The sequence below is a fragment of the Photinus pyralis genome, unplaced genomic scaffold, assembly GCF_008802855.1.
Source record: "Photinus pyralis isolate 1611_PpyrPB1 unplaced genomic scaffold, Ppyr1.3 Ppyr1.4_LG1, whole genome shotgun sequence".
NCBI lineage: Eukaryota > Metazoa > Arthropoda > Insecta > Coleoptera > Lampyridae > Photinus > Photinus pyralis.
This window is the reverse complement of record NW_022170249.1, coordinates 50,245,257-50,258,498: the sequence shown is the minus strand read 5'-3', so window position 1 is coordinate 50,258,498 and position 13,242 is coordinate 50,245,257. Positions and strand designations below refer to the sequence as shown.

General features: G+C 36.3%; 3 protein-coding genes across 3 annotated transcripts in view; 2 read left to right on the top strand and 1 right to left on the bottom strand.

Annotated features, from left to right (window-relative positions):
• LOC116176895 (nephrin) overlaps window positions 1-13,242 on the top strand; it is a 192,868-nt gene that overhangs the window by 164,705 nt on the left and 14,921 nt on the right. The gene's annotated exons all lie outside the window — the stretch shown is intronic.
• LOC116176901 (putative nuclease HARBI1) lies at window positions 4,119-6,295 on the top strand. Its single transcript, XM_031495733.1, has 7 exons — window positions 4,119-4,627; window positions 4,713-4,884; window positions 5,136-5,329; window positions 5,382-5,529; window positions 5,590-5,734; window positions 5,799-6,095; window positions 6,149-6,295. Exons 1-7 carry the CDS (start codon window positions 4,569-4,571, stop codon window positions 6,229-6,231), a joined length of 1,098 nt encoding a protein of 365 aa, XP_031351593.1. The 5' UTR covers window positions 4,119-4,568; the 3' UTR covers window positions 6,232-6,295.
• Window positions 6,253-7,513, bottom strand: LOC116176906. The gene is made up of 3 exons (XM_031495744.1): window positions 7,247-7,513; window positions 6,928-7,141; window positions 6,253-6,829 (listed from the first exon to the last, which is right to left on the bottom strand). The coding sequence occupies exons 1-3, from the start codon at window positions 7,249-7,251 to the stop codon at window positions 6,278-6,280; spliced, it is 771 nt and encodes a 256-aa protein (XP_031351604.1). The 5' UTR covers window positions 7,252-7,513; the 3' UTR covers window positions 6,253-6,277.

The window sequence follows — 13,242 nt, the reverse complement described above, 5'->3', positions numbered from 1 at the left end:
AGTTTTTTGTCCTTCGGAAATACGGAGCGGTGGCGGGTCTGCGCGTATTGTGCTAGCCGGTCGGTGACGATTCGATAGGTGCTTGTTGTCTATTTGGGCATATTACCCCGTACGCAAGCGGTCGACAGTTAAAATAAATGTAACACAGAATTAGATGGCAGAAAACACTGGCTTGATGAATAAGATAACAACTCTTCGGTGGCTCTTTGGACGGTAGAAAACTTCTAACTTTTAATAAAAAAAGAACCTTAACGAAAGGTCTCGATGTACTCGGACAACACGTAACGCGTTAAACTTCTCACACAACTTTATTAAATTGCTTTGGAAACTAAACTATACTACTAAATTTTTTCGCACCCCTATCTTTGGGTAGGAATCAATAAAATCCTAGGGAACTCCTTTAATCCCAGAAGCGCAATGGAACCTGAGGGGCCGTGTCTCACAAATGAGACATTTAGGACATACTTGTCAGCTGGTACATCTGATCGAAAACTGCTCCACTCAGCGTGTGTTGGTCTGCGGTGTTGAGTACGTTGTTTCGGACTCGGTAATCGCTGCCCCTTCACCCAAACATCCAACGCACTGCTGCCTGATATAGGTACGTGGTCTTGCCTTCGAGGGTAGCTGTGTTGTTTGTGGATGTGGGGCTTCTTGAGGAGCCTTCATCTTAAGATCGCTGTCGCTTCTCCCTACTGAGTCAGGCCGTCATATGACAGGGAGTACTATTGGTGTCGGTATGAAAACAACATACGTTTAATTATTTTAGGGAGAATTTTCCCTTAAAATTTCAGAAAAAAACCGGTCATAAGAAAGTTACGTCTGCGTATTTGTAATCTATTTTTCAAAAAGTGCACACAATAAATAAATAATGACCCAAAGGGTTAACTGTAGTTTCCAACAGAGCTAATTTTATTTTTCTTTATTTGCATATCCATTTAACCGTTTCCTCAATCAAATTTTGGGTTTCTTTGATCGAAAATGATCACTAAAGTAGAGCAAGTTTTGGCTAATCAAAAATCAAAATGCAACAAAAGTATAGAATTTATAAGCACAATAAACGGTAAATGTGTAAAATTATAGGAAGCGAAAAAATAGATTTTTTGACACAGAGACGCAGAAAAAATTCCGTGCACCATATGGCAAAAAAGTGCTCGTAAACATCTGCAAGCGACACAGCCGTACAGACGGGCGCATAAAGTTACCATGATAGCGCATTTTTTATTTTTGTGGAAATGCGCTAAGATATTGACGCTGCGTACGCGCAATCCATTTCCTGACATAAGTTTTTATAAGGTTTTATAAGAAGCATCTTCTGTTAAGATTTCAGAAAATTTGTCCACAAATAAAAGTTGAATTTGCGCGTGCACAGTCTATTGTTATATACAGAGAATATTGCTCTTCCTTTTACGTCTAAGAATATGTGTACGAAATTTAGTTCCGATCCGTTTAGCCGTTTATCCGGAAATGGGAGTACAGACGGACCGACAGACAGACCCACATCATCGATATTTTGTTTGATTCGAATTCCTGGCGTTTCCGTAAAAAAAGTGGGAGGTCATATTTTACCTCAATGAAATGTCTACCACCCTTACTAACGTGCGGGTGAAAAAAACGGATCAAATTCATAGGATAGATGGCTATAATAGGCAACCAACTATACACGAAGTTGTTTTAAATGATAATCAGCGTCTCATGTGAAAACGGTAATTTGATTATTTAATGTCAAATTAGGGTTAGTCTTTATTTTGCTTATTAGCATCAAATTGTGATTTTTTTTACACAAAAATGTATAGCAAAGACCATAAGGTTGTAACGTTTCCTATTAAGCAGTTACAGGTTTAATTAAATACTGCAAAAGCATAATAATAGAGGTCAGTATAGGGACATAAATCCAATTTTTCAAAATTATCTTTTATCTAACATTCTTGACCTAGGGGTCAAGAGGAGAGACATATTGAAATAGGGCGAGGCTGGTGGTCAGTTTTTGAGCTGAATATTGTTTTAAATTATACTTTATACCACTGGTGAGTACAATCTCCGATCACCATTTGTTAAGACCCATTAATCCACAGGCCGTCCTCCTATTCTCTCTTATTCTGAAAGAGAATAAATTATCATAATTGGAATAGTTAATGCGGTGATAATACTTCCATCTAACGAGCCCAATCTGATAGCGTCTAGTGGAGACCCAATCTGATAGCGTCTAGTGGAGAAACCCCGGCTTGAACCACCCCTGTGCACAGCCGTAATTGCACCAGTTTGAAATAGCTCCAAAGCAAGGTCAGATTAATTTTAATTACCACTCCTGTCGTGAAGCATGTCGGCGACATGTCTAAACCAGCATTAATAAGCATTGTGGGCGAGGCGATCACCCTTTCAATCTAAAACCAAAGAGTACCCTCTTTGCTAAAACAAAAGTACTCGTTAGCCAGACTCGAGGTGACCATTTGTACTTACCAGTTTAGGAATCCGTAGCTGCACAGCTGCAGGTGTAGTCATCGTTCAACTTTTAATTCAATCTATAATAATTAATAACTCAATTTGCGTTGCACTTCATGCTCCTAATATTTTTCACTTTTTAATTAAGAATTTACATTGTAACTACTTAATGTTTATTAGCACTACCAATACAGTAATTTGTTATATACCGGGTAGGTGCTGAGCGATTTGAAGAGAGTGTCTGTTAATCAGTTTAAAAAAACAAAAGGGAAATACGCAAGTACTTACCGCTATTTTAACGTTAAAGGGCATGTTCTACCACACCTAAGATCGCTACCCCGATAAGGCCTTATTCCCGTTAGCCATCTATTTTTGATTGTCGGAACGTCAGCCTGCAAATCTCTTGTGCAAGATTTGTTTCTCAACCTATATCTGCGAAGTTGTTACCGTATAAGTTGCTAACATTATTTCATCCTATACTCAAGCCGTGACGTCCCTCCTGTAATTATAAAAAAATTTAAAGCCTGTAACTATTGCCTAAGCATAATATACCAACGGTTTAGTGTGATTGTTTAGTTTATTGCTCCAGCCGAGCACCCACGACCCCTGCCTCCTGCTATTTTCGAGCTGCCCCTTAGGCAATTTGTGCCGTTGTGCGCGAGGCAACGTAGGTCACAAGGTTGAAAAATTAACATAGTATCAGGGTAGTAACAGTTTAAAAACTAAAAAAACAGCTCCAGTTTGTCGCGAGTAATGTTGGTGGCTTATAGCCACTTATTCCATGCCGGGATACTAAGGGCCGGTTGTACAAAGGTAGTTTAAACCTCGCTTGGAATTAACCAGTGGATTATGGTCTAAGATTGGTTGAAATTTGATAAAACGTCAAATTTCAACCAATCATGTCTTAATCCATTGCGTTAATCTAAACGAGGTTTAAACTGCCTTTGTGCAACCGACCCTAAGTATCATGATTCCATGCATTTGATCCATAGTGGCCGCATTTTTTTAATGTTTTTGGAAATGCGCTCAAAACGAACGTTGGTGGAAACAGAAGCGGCCTGTGCAGTTCACAGCTCCATTGTCACAAGTCGCAAACACCATTCGGCAGCATTAAAGAAGAAAGAAGAAGAAATAATCGAGTTATATTATCTTGTATAAAATCTTCCAATACGGTAAGTCCGTAAATTCCAAATTTTGAATTGAAATTAGAAAAATCAGAGATCCCGGAACGATAATTTTGAGTTGATCGGGGTGCCAATATCAAAAAATGAAGATATAATGTTCATTTTGGAAATGATCGCAGGAGAAGTCAATATTCCCTTCAACCCGGCCGATATAATTGCAGCACATCGGGTGCCTACCTACAATCCCAACAAGATTAAACCCATAATTGTGAGAATGAAGCCCTCAACAAATCGACCGTGGCTAGAAGCTTTCAAGGGTAGGAGAAGTATTCCATCTAGCAAACTCAGTCCAGATTTGAAACCACTGTCTGAAATTTATATTAAAGAACACCTATCGCCGGAAAACAAAAAATTACTCTATGGGGTGAAAAAATTTGCGGAAACAAACAACTTTAAATTTGTCTGGGTGAAGCAAGGCGTCATATTCCTCAGAGAAAATGAAAGCAACAAGGTGTACAGAATAACCACTGAAGATGATCTCCCACAGTCTAAATAAGTTTAACTTTTTAGTGTTTTTTAGATCCTAATTTTTTGTTCAATGCAACAGTATGGCTAACGAGTGTGTTGTTTATAATGACTTTTCAGACGGAATTGGATTCTTCAGTTACAGTCAAGAAAAAGTCTTAATTTTGCACCAAAACATTAGAAGTCTAAATAAAAATTTTGAGTTTTTTGTAAGTCAATTGCAGTGCTATGATATTAAACCACATGTAATCGTTTTGTCGGAAATCTGGGCCCAAGAATCGGAAATAAAGCAGTTTATGTTGGAATTCTGTGTAAAATATCCGAGATCGTAAGCGGGTTTACGGGCACTCGTAAGATCGGAACTAAAAAAGGCAATTCTGTGTCCGCCCGGATCTTACAAATTCTCGGAAGTCCCTACGGCTTGTCGTAAATTCTTACGGTGACAGATTATCTGACCTAAACTTATCCGAGCGCATCAAAATGAATAATATGCGCTTCTATTTACATATTGGTGCTCTTCTCGAAGAAGATAATGATCGGTAAGAATCAATATTTAAAAGCATAACGCAATTTTCATAAACAAACTTCATATAACATTAAAATTTGCGTATAATTATTTTTAAGTAATTTCATGAGAATAACGAAGAGACAGTTAAGGGACTCGCTTAATGTTTTTGAAACAAGCGAGAAAGACTTTAAACAAATGTTTCGTTTGGACAAAGTAAGTGTAATGGGTTTGATCGAGGAAATAGGCCCCCATTACCAAAACACAGGAAGTATTCCGCTTCATTTAAAGGTAATACCTAGGTATATTTTTATACATATCATTTTCAATACCTATGCTGTAATAACTACAAATTGGTACCTACAGGTACAGATACATAAGAAGGCGAAAGATGACGCATCCTTACTATTCATATTCTATTAATTTGTGCGCCACTGAGTGGGTTCTGCAGTCTGCGTATAGCCATTGTTTAAAAAATGGTATAGCCCGCTGTCGCCTTCTTATGTGCCGGTGCCAGTGCAATAATTACCCAAATTCGACAGGTTCTAACAACACTAAACTTTGTTGCCACTGGTTCATTTCAAAATCCTGTAGGAAGTAGCTGTTGGATTTCTTTGAGTCAGCCATCAGTTTCAAGAATAATACACGAAATAACATCTTTAATATCACAACATTTGTTGCCAGAATGGGTTCAATTTCCGACTGACTTCGAAACAAAAAATAATATTAAACAAGGGTAAAACATTAAGCACATAAGTATTTTAGATAAAACCTTCAACTTTATTCAGATTTTACAACAAGTGGAATGTACGTGGTGTTCTTGGAGTTGTAGATGGAACTCATGTTGAAATTCTTGCTCCACCTACGAATGACGTTCACCATCCCCCTTTTGTTTATATAAACAGAAAAGGAAAACACTCAATAAATGTTATGCTCGTATGTTAAAGGATAAGACGTATAGAAAATGAATATTAATTATTTATTTTGTAAAATTAGATTTCGGATTCTAACACAAAAATTATTGCTTGCAATGCCAGATATCCTGGGTCCGTCCATGATTCTGCAATATGGCAAATGAGTAATATTAAAACTTATTTAAAGCGGGAGTATGATAATGGAGATAAGTCCACGCATTTACTTGGTATTTAAACATATTTAACAATGTTATAATAGAAAAAAAACAATTTTTTTTACCAAATTTACAGGTGATAGCGGATACCCCCTTGAACCATGGCTATTTACTCCCTTTTCGAATTTTGAGCAAGGAAGCCCAGAAGAACGTTTTAATAACCAATTCAAGACGGCTCGAAATGTTATTGAAAGAACCAACGGCATATTAAAAGGACGTTTTAGATGTTTGTCAAGGCACAGAGTTCTTTTATACCATCCGAGTAGAGCAGCTAACATCATTTATTCTTGCTGTGTTCTTCACAATATTGCTCTCCGGGCAAGGATTCCTCTTCCGGAGGAAGAAATAGAATATAGAGACGAGATTGGCATAGGTAAACGTTTTCATGTACATCATTACCTCAAATAAAATGTACAATGTTTTTAGAAGGCAATTTGGAGTACAATGATGTTCTGCAAGAAGGGAGGGCTACAAGAGCTAGATATATAAGAAATAATTTATTATTATAAAATACAAAAAAAAAACTCCAAGACATTTATGTTAAAAAAAAGACTATTAATCAAAATCAAATTTAAAGTTTTGGTTTTCAAATTTATATTTTGCCACTTCAAATTTAAGTCGAAGAAGCTCGTTTTTGTTTTTTTCCTTTTTACACTTTATGTACTCTTCGGAAAATTGTTTTACAATGGAACCTAATTCTTCAATATTTTTTTCGGATTTGTTCATTGTATTCAATAAGCTTTCTGTCACAATCGACAATGGCTTTTGCCGAGGTAGAGTTTTTGTCCCAGGTTTTTGCGGTGGAACGGGTGTAACAGCCGGTTCAATTTCAGGTGGTACTATTACTGGTGTATCATCTTCAACCGGCATTGGTTCAGTAATTTCCTCCTCAAGAGGTATTATCATGGTATCTGAATCTAATAAAATTCCATCGAAGTTTGTAACACCCAACGCACCGGTTACGGTCACTTTTCCCCATACACAGAGTGCCCGTTCTTCCATGTCTGTTAGTGTTATACTGCTTTGAGGACCTGATCCAGTCTTTAAACGGTGCTCATTTAATTTCCTATATTTGTTTTTCACAAAGTACTTCCAATCTGTAAAACGCTAAAAAAGATGGTTATTTAAAAAAAGCGATGAAGAGATTTAAAATAATGCTACAAAACTTGTGCTGAAGTTTGCTGTATAAATCATATCGTTTTTACCTTTTTCCAATCAGCTACAGTCAGCTGAGGCCCATCTGGATCAGAATTTAACTTTTCTGACATTTCACCCCATTTATTTTCGATGTAATTTACATCTAGCGATGGGTTGATTGTATTGGATCGCATATGGTAGTCATTTTCCATGTAATATAAGTAAATATTATATTGATTAGTTGTTGTGTTCTTGGTTCTCTTTCTCTTTTTGTTTTCTAAGCTAAAAAAATGTAAATTGTCATTTTTAGGTTAGGATATTAATTTTTTTTAAACAAAGAAATAACATTGTAAATGTACAATGTAATCTTCAATAATAAAATCTTACCTCATAATGCTACTCTATATTCAATTTTACTTCAGTAAACTGTCCAAACGGCAAGGAAACCAAGGGATAAATGGTGTACACTACCGGCTTGTCAATGAAAACAATAGAAGTGAAGTTGGTTGCGATCGGAACGGCTCGGTAACGGCGACTCGTAACGCTTTTCATTACGAGTCGGCGCACAGAATTGCAAATTTTAAGGTTTTGTAAAATTTCGCTTACGATCAACTTATAAGCTACGGGCGTACGGTTTTACGGTTTAACGATTGCATATGTACAGAATTCCAGCATTAGTTTAGATGGTTACAAAATGTTTTGGAATTGTAACGCCAATCAGAGAAGCGCAGGTGTATGTATATATGTAAATAATAATTTTAGTCAGGTGGTCAGTAACAAATCCGAATTTGAAAGATTTGATTGCGTACATGTTACTTGCAAACTTAATAATCTTAAATTTGACATCATTGGTATCTACAGGCGTTTATCATTTAGCATTTCTGAATTCATTGACGAATTGGAAACATGGCTTGAATCTGTGATTACTTCTCACGTAATTGTAGCAGGTGATATCAACATAAACACTGATCCTGATAACTTATCGCCCGATGCAGAAAGGTACTTATTATGTATGGCAGCAATGGGTTATCAGGAATGCATCACTGAAAATACCAGGATAACAACTAGGTCAAGTTCGCGATTAGACCACATTTTCGTGAAAGGTAATAAAGAGGATAAACCCATGCAATCAGCAGTTGTTCACGTCAATATTACAGACCACAGTTTAATTGCAGTCAATATTCCCGTAAATGTCTTGAACAATTACCATTGCAAAAGTAATTCTGATTCAACATGGTTATCAATAAATTATGATTCGATTAACAATCTACTAAAGGCAACAAATTGGGAATTTATTTTATCAGAAAGCGATGTTGAATTAGCAGCTAATATTTTTATTAACTATCTGCAAAACTGCATTGAAAAGTCTACCGTGGTGAAGCATCGCTCACGAAAATTAAATTATAAGTTGACTCGACCTGGTTAAGTCACGCTATTTTTGAACACATAAAACGTCGTAACAAACTGAATGCAATTTTAAAACAGCAACCACTAAATAAAACTTTGAGAGACAAATCCATATTAATTCAGGAGGAACTTGACCGAATGATTAATCGAGCAAAATCAGATTATTATATCAATCTAATAAAAAATAATAGCGTACAAGATAGTTGGAAGGTAATTAATTCCTTGTTAGGAAAAAAAGGAGGGAAAAATATTTTACAGTCTGTGTCATACAATGGATGTGATTACTCAGATCCGTCGATCATTTGTGATATTCTAAATGAAGGGTTTATAGAAACCCCAACAAGGCTAGCAAAGAATTTTGATAACATTAATGAAATACTCGACCATAATACCTTCCAACTATTTCGTACTGATGCAAATATGTTTTTATTGCCAGTTGATGAACCAGAAATTAAATGTATTATATTAATAGCTTAGCCAATAAAAAGTCAACTGGGCATGATGATATCGGAATAAAAACCCTAAAATTGAATTCCAAAGAACTAGCAGTACCGTTATGCTACATTGCAAACTTGAGCTATATATCTGGTATATATCCATCTGTTTTTAAAAAATCTATCATTATCCCAATTCATAAGAATGGAGAAACAAAAGATGTAAACAATTATCGACCGATATCTTTAGTATCTAGCGTTGCTAAGATCATTGAAAAAGCCACAAATAAACGCCTCGTGAATTATCTAATGCAAATAAGTTTTTTTTCAAAGAATCAATTCGGTTTCATTAAGGGTCTGGGTACTGAAAAAGCATTAATGTCTATTATGGCTGACATTTACAGTAATATTAATAATCGGTTAAAATCAGCCGGGCTCTTTATTGATGTCCAAAAAGCATTTGATTCTTTGAACATAAAAATACTTCTGTATAAATTAGAACAAGCGGGTGTCAGGGGGGTGGCAAATCATTGGTTTAAAAGCTTCCTTACAAAAAGGCTACAGGCTGTTAGAGTGGGTCAGACTGTGGGATCATGGCGAACAAATGATTGTGGAGTACCGCAGGGATGTGTGCTATCCACAACTTTATTTTTAGTTTACGTAAATGATTTGTGCAATGGAAGGTTTTGTGGAAGGTTAACAGCCTTTGCGGACGACACAGCGCTGTCGTACGGTGCTGCCGATTGGTCTGCTCTAACAACTATTATTCAAAAAGATAGCAACAAAATTAGTAATTGGTTTACTGCAAATAAATTGAATATTAACATCACGAAAACTAAAATAGTATATTTTAATCTCAAAGGTGAATCTCCATCCGCTGATTTGGTAGTGAAGTGTCATAATCCAAGTTGTACTAATAAGCAGCTATGTCAATGAGAAATAATACAACGTGCAATTAGGGAAAAATATCTAGGATTAATACTGGACAACAAACTAAAATGGATCGATCATATTACTCACACAAGGAATTTGTTGTACATTATGATAAAAAAATTATATTATTTAAGAAACTTTTTGACCCTAGATGCACTAAAGACCGTGTATTATGCAATTATTCACTCACGAATACAATACGGAATTGCTTGTTGGGGCGCTGCTTATGATGCCTCACTACGCCCATTAATACAATCGACCCGAAAACAGCATCGTTTATTTTTCTTTTTTCGTATTTAAAGGGAAGACCACCTCCATCAATTCTATATCGTAGTTTCCCGGCGATACTCGAAACAGTGCTCCGTCTCCCGTATTGATAAACACGTGCATTGGGTATCTCGCACATGGTATTGTTATCGCATAACCAATTAATTTTTGTTCGATAAAACCTGACCAGATTAAACTTTAACATTATAATTAAGTTTCGATTAAATGTTCTCTTATTTATGCATTTTAGACAAAAAATAACTAAATTTAAAATACAATTTATCAACTTTTCCATTTGTATGGCTATTTGAAATACAATTCCCCAGATCCTATGAGAGAAACTTAAATAATTTTACATACAGGATGTCCCGACTACTTTCTCCAATACTTAAACCGAAATTACGTTAACAACACGACAATTTTTCACTACAGAGTGGCTCGCTCTCATTTTCGGTATTGTTTTAACCTCGAGAATCGACCCCGTGTAGGTTACACAACAATAACGAGATCCATAATTGAAAAATCTCAGATAGGAACAGGGTCACCTTATTTGCGGCCCCATGAAATTGATGAATTGAGCTACACTATTGATAGAACAATTCGCAATGAAAAACTTGTAACTTACCATTATTAAAGACGTATACGGAATAATGGATCGGACAGGTACAACGTAAATAATCTTCAAAACCTTTCGAATACATACGATGTGCACTGAAAGATCTCCACTCTACTTACTTCAAAATTTAAACGGTCCATACCGAAGAGAGATTAAAAGCACTTAATATTCAATTGCACAAGGATTTGCGTTTACAGACCGACGATTTTGGTTACTATCTGCTTGTTTACATATTTTATTTAATTACAATGACAGTTTGTAGACGTGATGTGGGACGACTGGTCACTTCATTTAATTCACATGCAAGTTTTAATATTAATTTTATGCTATATGGTGATCTCTTTGGATATAAAATACTTATGGATAAAATTAAAGAAAAAATAAACAGGTGTAGTGTACGTTGTATCGGACAGGAATCATAATAAATTCAGATATTAGAAAGGTTGTTGACTGCCGAAAAATGTAGGGTTCATAACGTCCATTTACATGTACTCACACAGAAGCGAGTTCATTTCGAGAATGACGTACGTACAACATGACAACCTACATACGGAAGACTTACTAATTTAGATGTAAGATTGCCGTAATGGAAGTGATTTTATCGGCACAAAACCATTTCTGTTCAGCTGCATTATTAATGACTTTCAACTTTGACATATCGGAATATGGTGTATCTGTCTATCACAAATACCCCGAAAAGATACGCACTGGATCTTAACAGGCAAATTCCTGTAGTCATTAGCAAGAGGGCGGTCGCCTGCTTAGTATTCGTTCGGGTCTTTGTGTGGCGTGACGAGCACCGGCACAAATGAACTAATCGATCACAATTAAACGTGTGCGCTGTTTTTACAAATCGGAGACACAAATCCTTTGGGGATTTAGGCCTGACAAAATTCGTGTACAGAATTTAAAGGTTTATTTTTAAATACTCGTATGATCAGATTTATTAAATTCTCGTAGTACATGTGGGGTCAAAGCTTTATTACGCGTACACTTTGTGTGATCGAAATGGCCGCAGCAAATAAGTGTTCCGCATGTAAATTATTTAAATTTGTGTAGTAGCGTACGTTGTGGAACAGTTGGAAAAGGAGCTTTTTACAGGGAGTAATTTTCATTTAGAAATGGCGTTCGTGTTTTACCACAAAAGAAAATTATTCGCGGTATTTAATGGATTATGTTATTAACGACCTTCCATTTTAAGCTTGAGACAAATGAATGTTTTTAAAATTTGTACTTTCAGATTTAGAGAGTTGCTGCTCTTAATGCAAATTTTGCAAAGTGTGCCAGCTCTCATTTATGTAAGTACACTGGTAACTTAATCCCTTCTCGAATCGATTATTATGAGTGTTAACAACCATTCGATCACAGTTGCACGTGCCCTTGAAGCATAAATAGTGAACCAATTAATTAAGTATGTAAACCTTTTTCTATATTCGGTTCAAATTTATTGCTGACTTAACGAATCAAGATAGAAAAGGCTTATGTAAGCAATGAAAGGAAATGTTAGTTTGATAGTTGACAAATGGCAATTCCTATCACAGTCGGCGAAATTGTTCAAAAGAGGCTGAAACGTTTATCTGTTTTGCTGTTTCGTTCCATTAGCGTGAATTAAATAGTTATTTATGCATCAAGGGCATTAAGGCGATATTTATGCCGAGGGCGACAGAGCCCGAGGGCCTCCGGCCCGAGGGATTGTAAGTCGCCCGAGGGTTAAATATTGAGTAATGCCTGAGGTGCATACAACATTTTATTTTTCATCGTTCCAAAGAATGCGATTATTGTTTGCCCAACATTAAAGTGCTTCATACGAATCAAGTTGCATCTTTTTTATTACATAATATAACTCCGTCAATCAATTTGACAGGCCGTTTGAGGATTGTCATCTCATTATGCCCTCCCATTATGCCCTTGGGCGCAAGAGACTGCTTCATACAGGGTGGCCATTTGAAAACGAAACAGAGCCTATTTTGAGGACCTTGAACGTGGAGGCCATTCAATAGCTCCTCTTCTTCCAATCCATTGTCCTGGAAACGTTTGGCCAAATATTGACGAACCCTTGCAGCATAGTGGGGTGGCGCACCATCTTGCTGAAATACTAGACGATTTTCCAAGTACTCGTTGTTATTTTCTAGTATCTCCACTAATGCTGGATGATCGTATTTTCTAATAACTCCAGGTACATCTCCCTGTTAGATTGCCAGGTACAAAGAAGGGGCCTACGATATGGTTACCAAAAATGCCAGCCCAAACATTCAATTTTTCGGGGCGTTGTGTATGCACCTCACGAAATAGTCTGGGATTTGAATCAACCCAATAGCGACAGTTGTGACGATTCACAGTACCGTTTAGGAAAAAGGAGCACTCGTCAGAAAAACATACATTAAACAGAAAGTGTTGATCATTTGGCATAGCCACCTACAGGTATTAAAAAGAAAAAAAAACAACAACAAAAAGTACGGTTCAGAATGTAGGAGAACATTTTTTGTATTTATTGTTGTTTTAATTTTTGTTATTTAACTAATTCATTTACAAGAATTTTTTTTCATACGAAAATGTTGACACATTTTTCTAACTTTTATTAGCCCCTGTATCGGCTAGGCAAATTAGTAGCGATTTAAACCTTAAGGGTTATAATCCACATAACAATACCTTCAAAATAAGGTATCACTCGACCCCCCCATTCGATTTAAAATTTTGGGGGCGGTCGTCACCCCCGCTAGGGCTTT

Bases quoted from the DNA above. Each gene is read 5' to 3' on its own strand.
- LOC116176901 (XM_031495733.1), top strand. From the start codon at position 4,569: ATGAATAATATGCGCTTCTATTTACATATTGGTGCTCTTCTCGAAGAA. The intron at 4,885-5,135 runs GTAATACCTAGG...CAAATTCGACAG, and splicing joins GTATTCCGCTTCATTTAAAG to GTTCTAACAACACTAAACTT. The intron at 6,096-6,148 runs GTAAACGTTTTC...CAATGTTTTTAG, and splicing joins TAGAGACGAGATTGGCATAG to AAGGCAATTTGGAGTACAAT.
- LOC116176906 (XM_031495744.1), bottom strand. The intron at 6,830-6,927 runs GTAAAAACGATA...CATCTTTTTTAG, and splicing joins CTGTAGCTGATTGGAAAAAG to CGTTTTACAGATTGGAAGTA.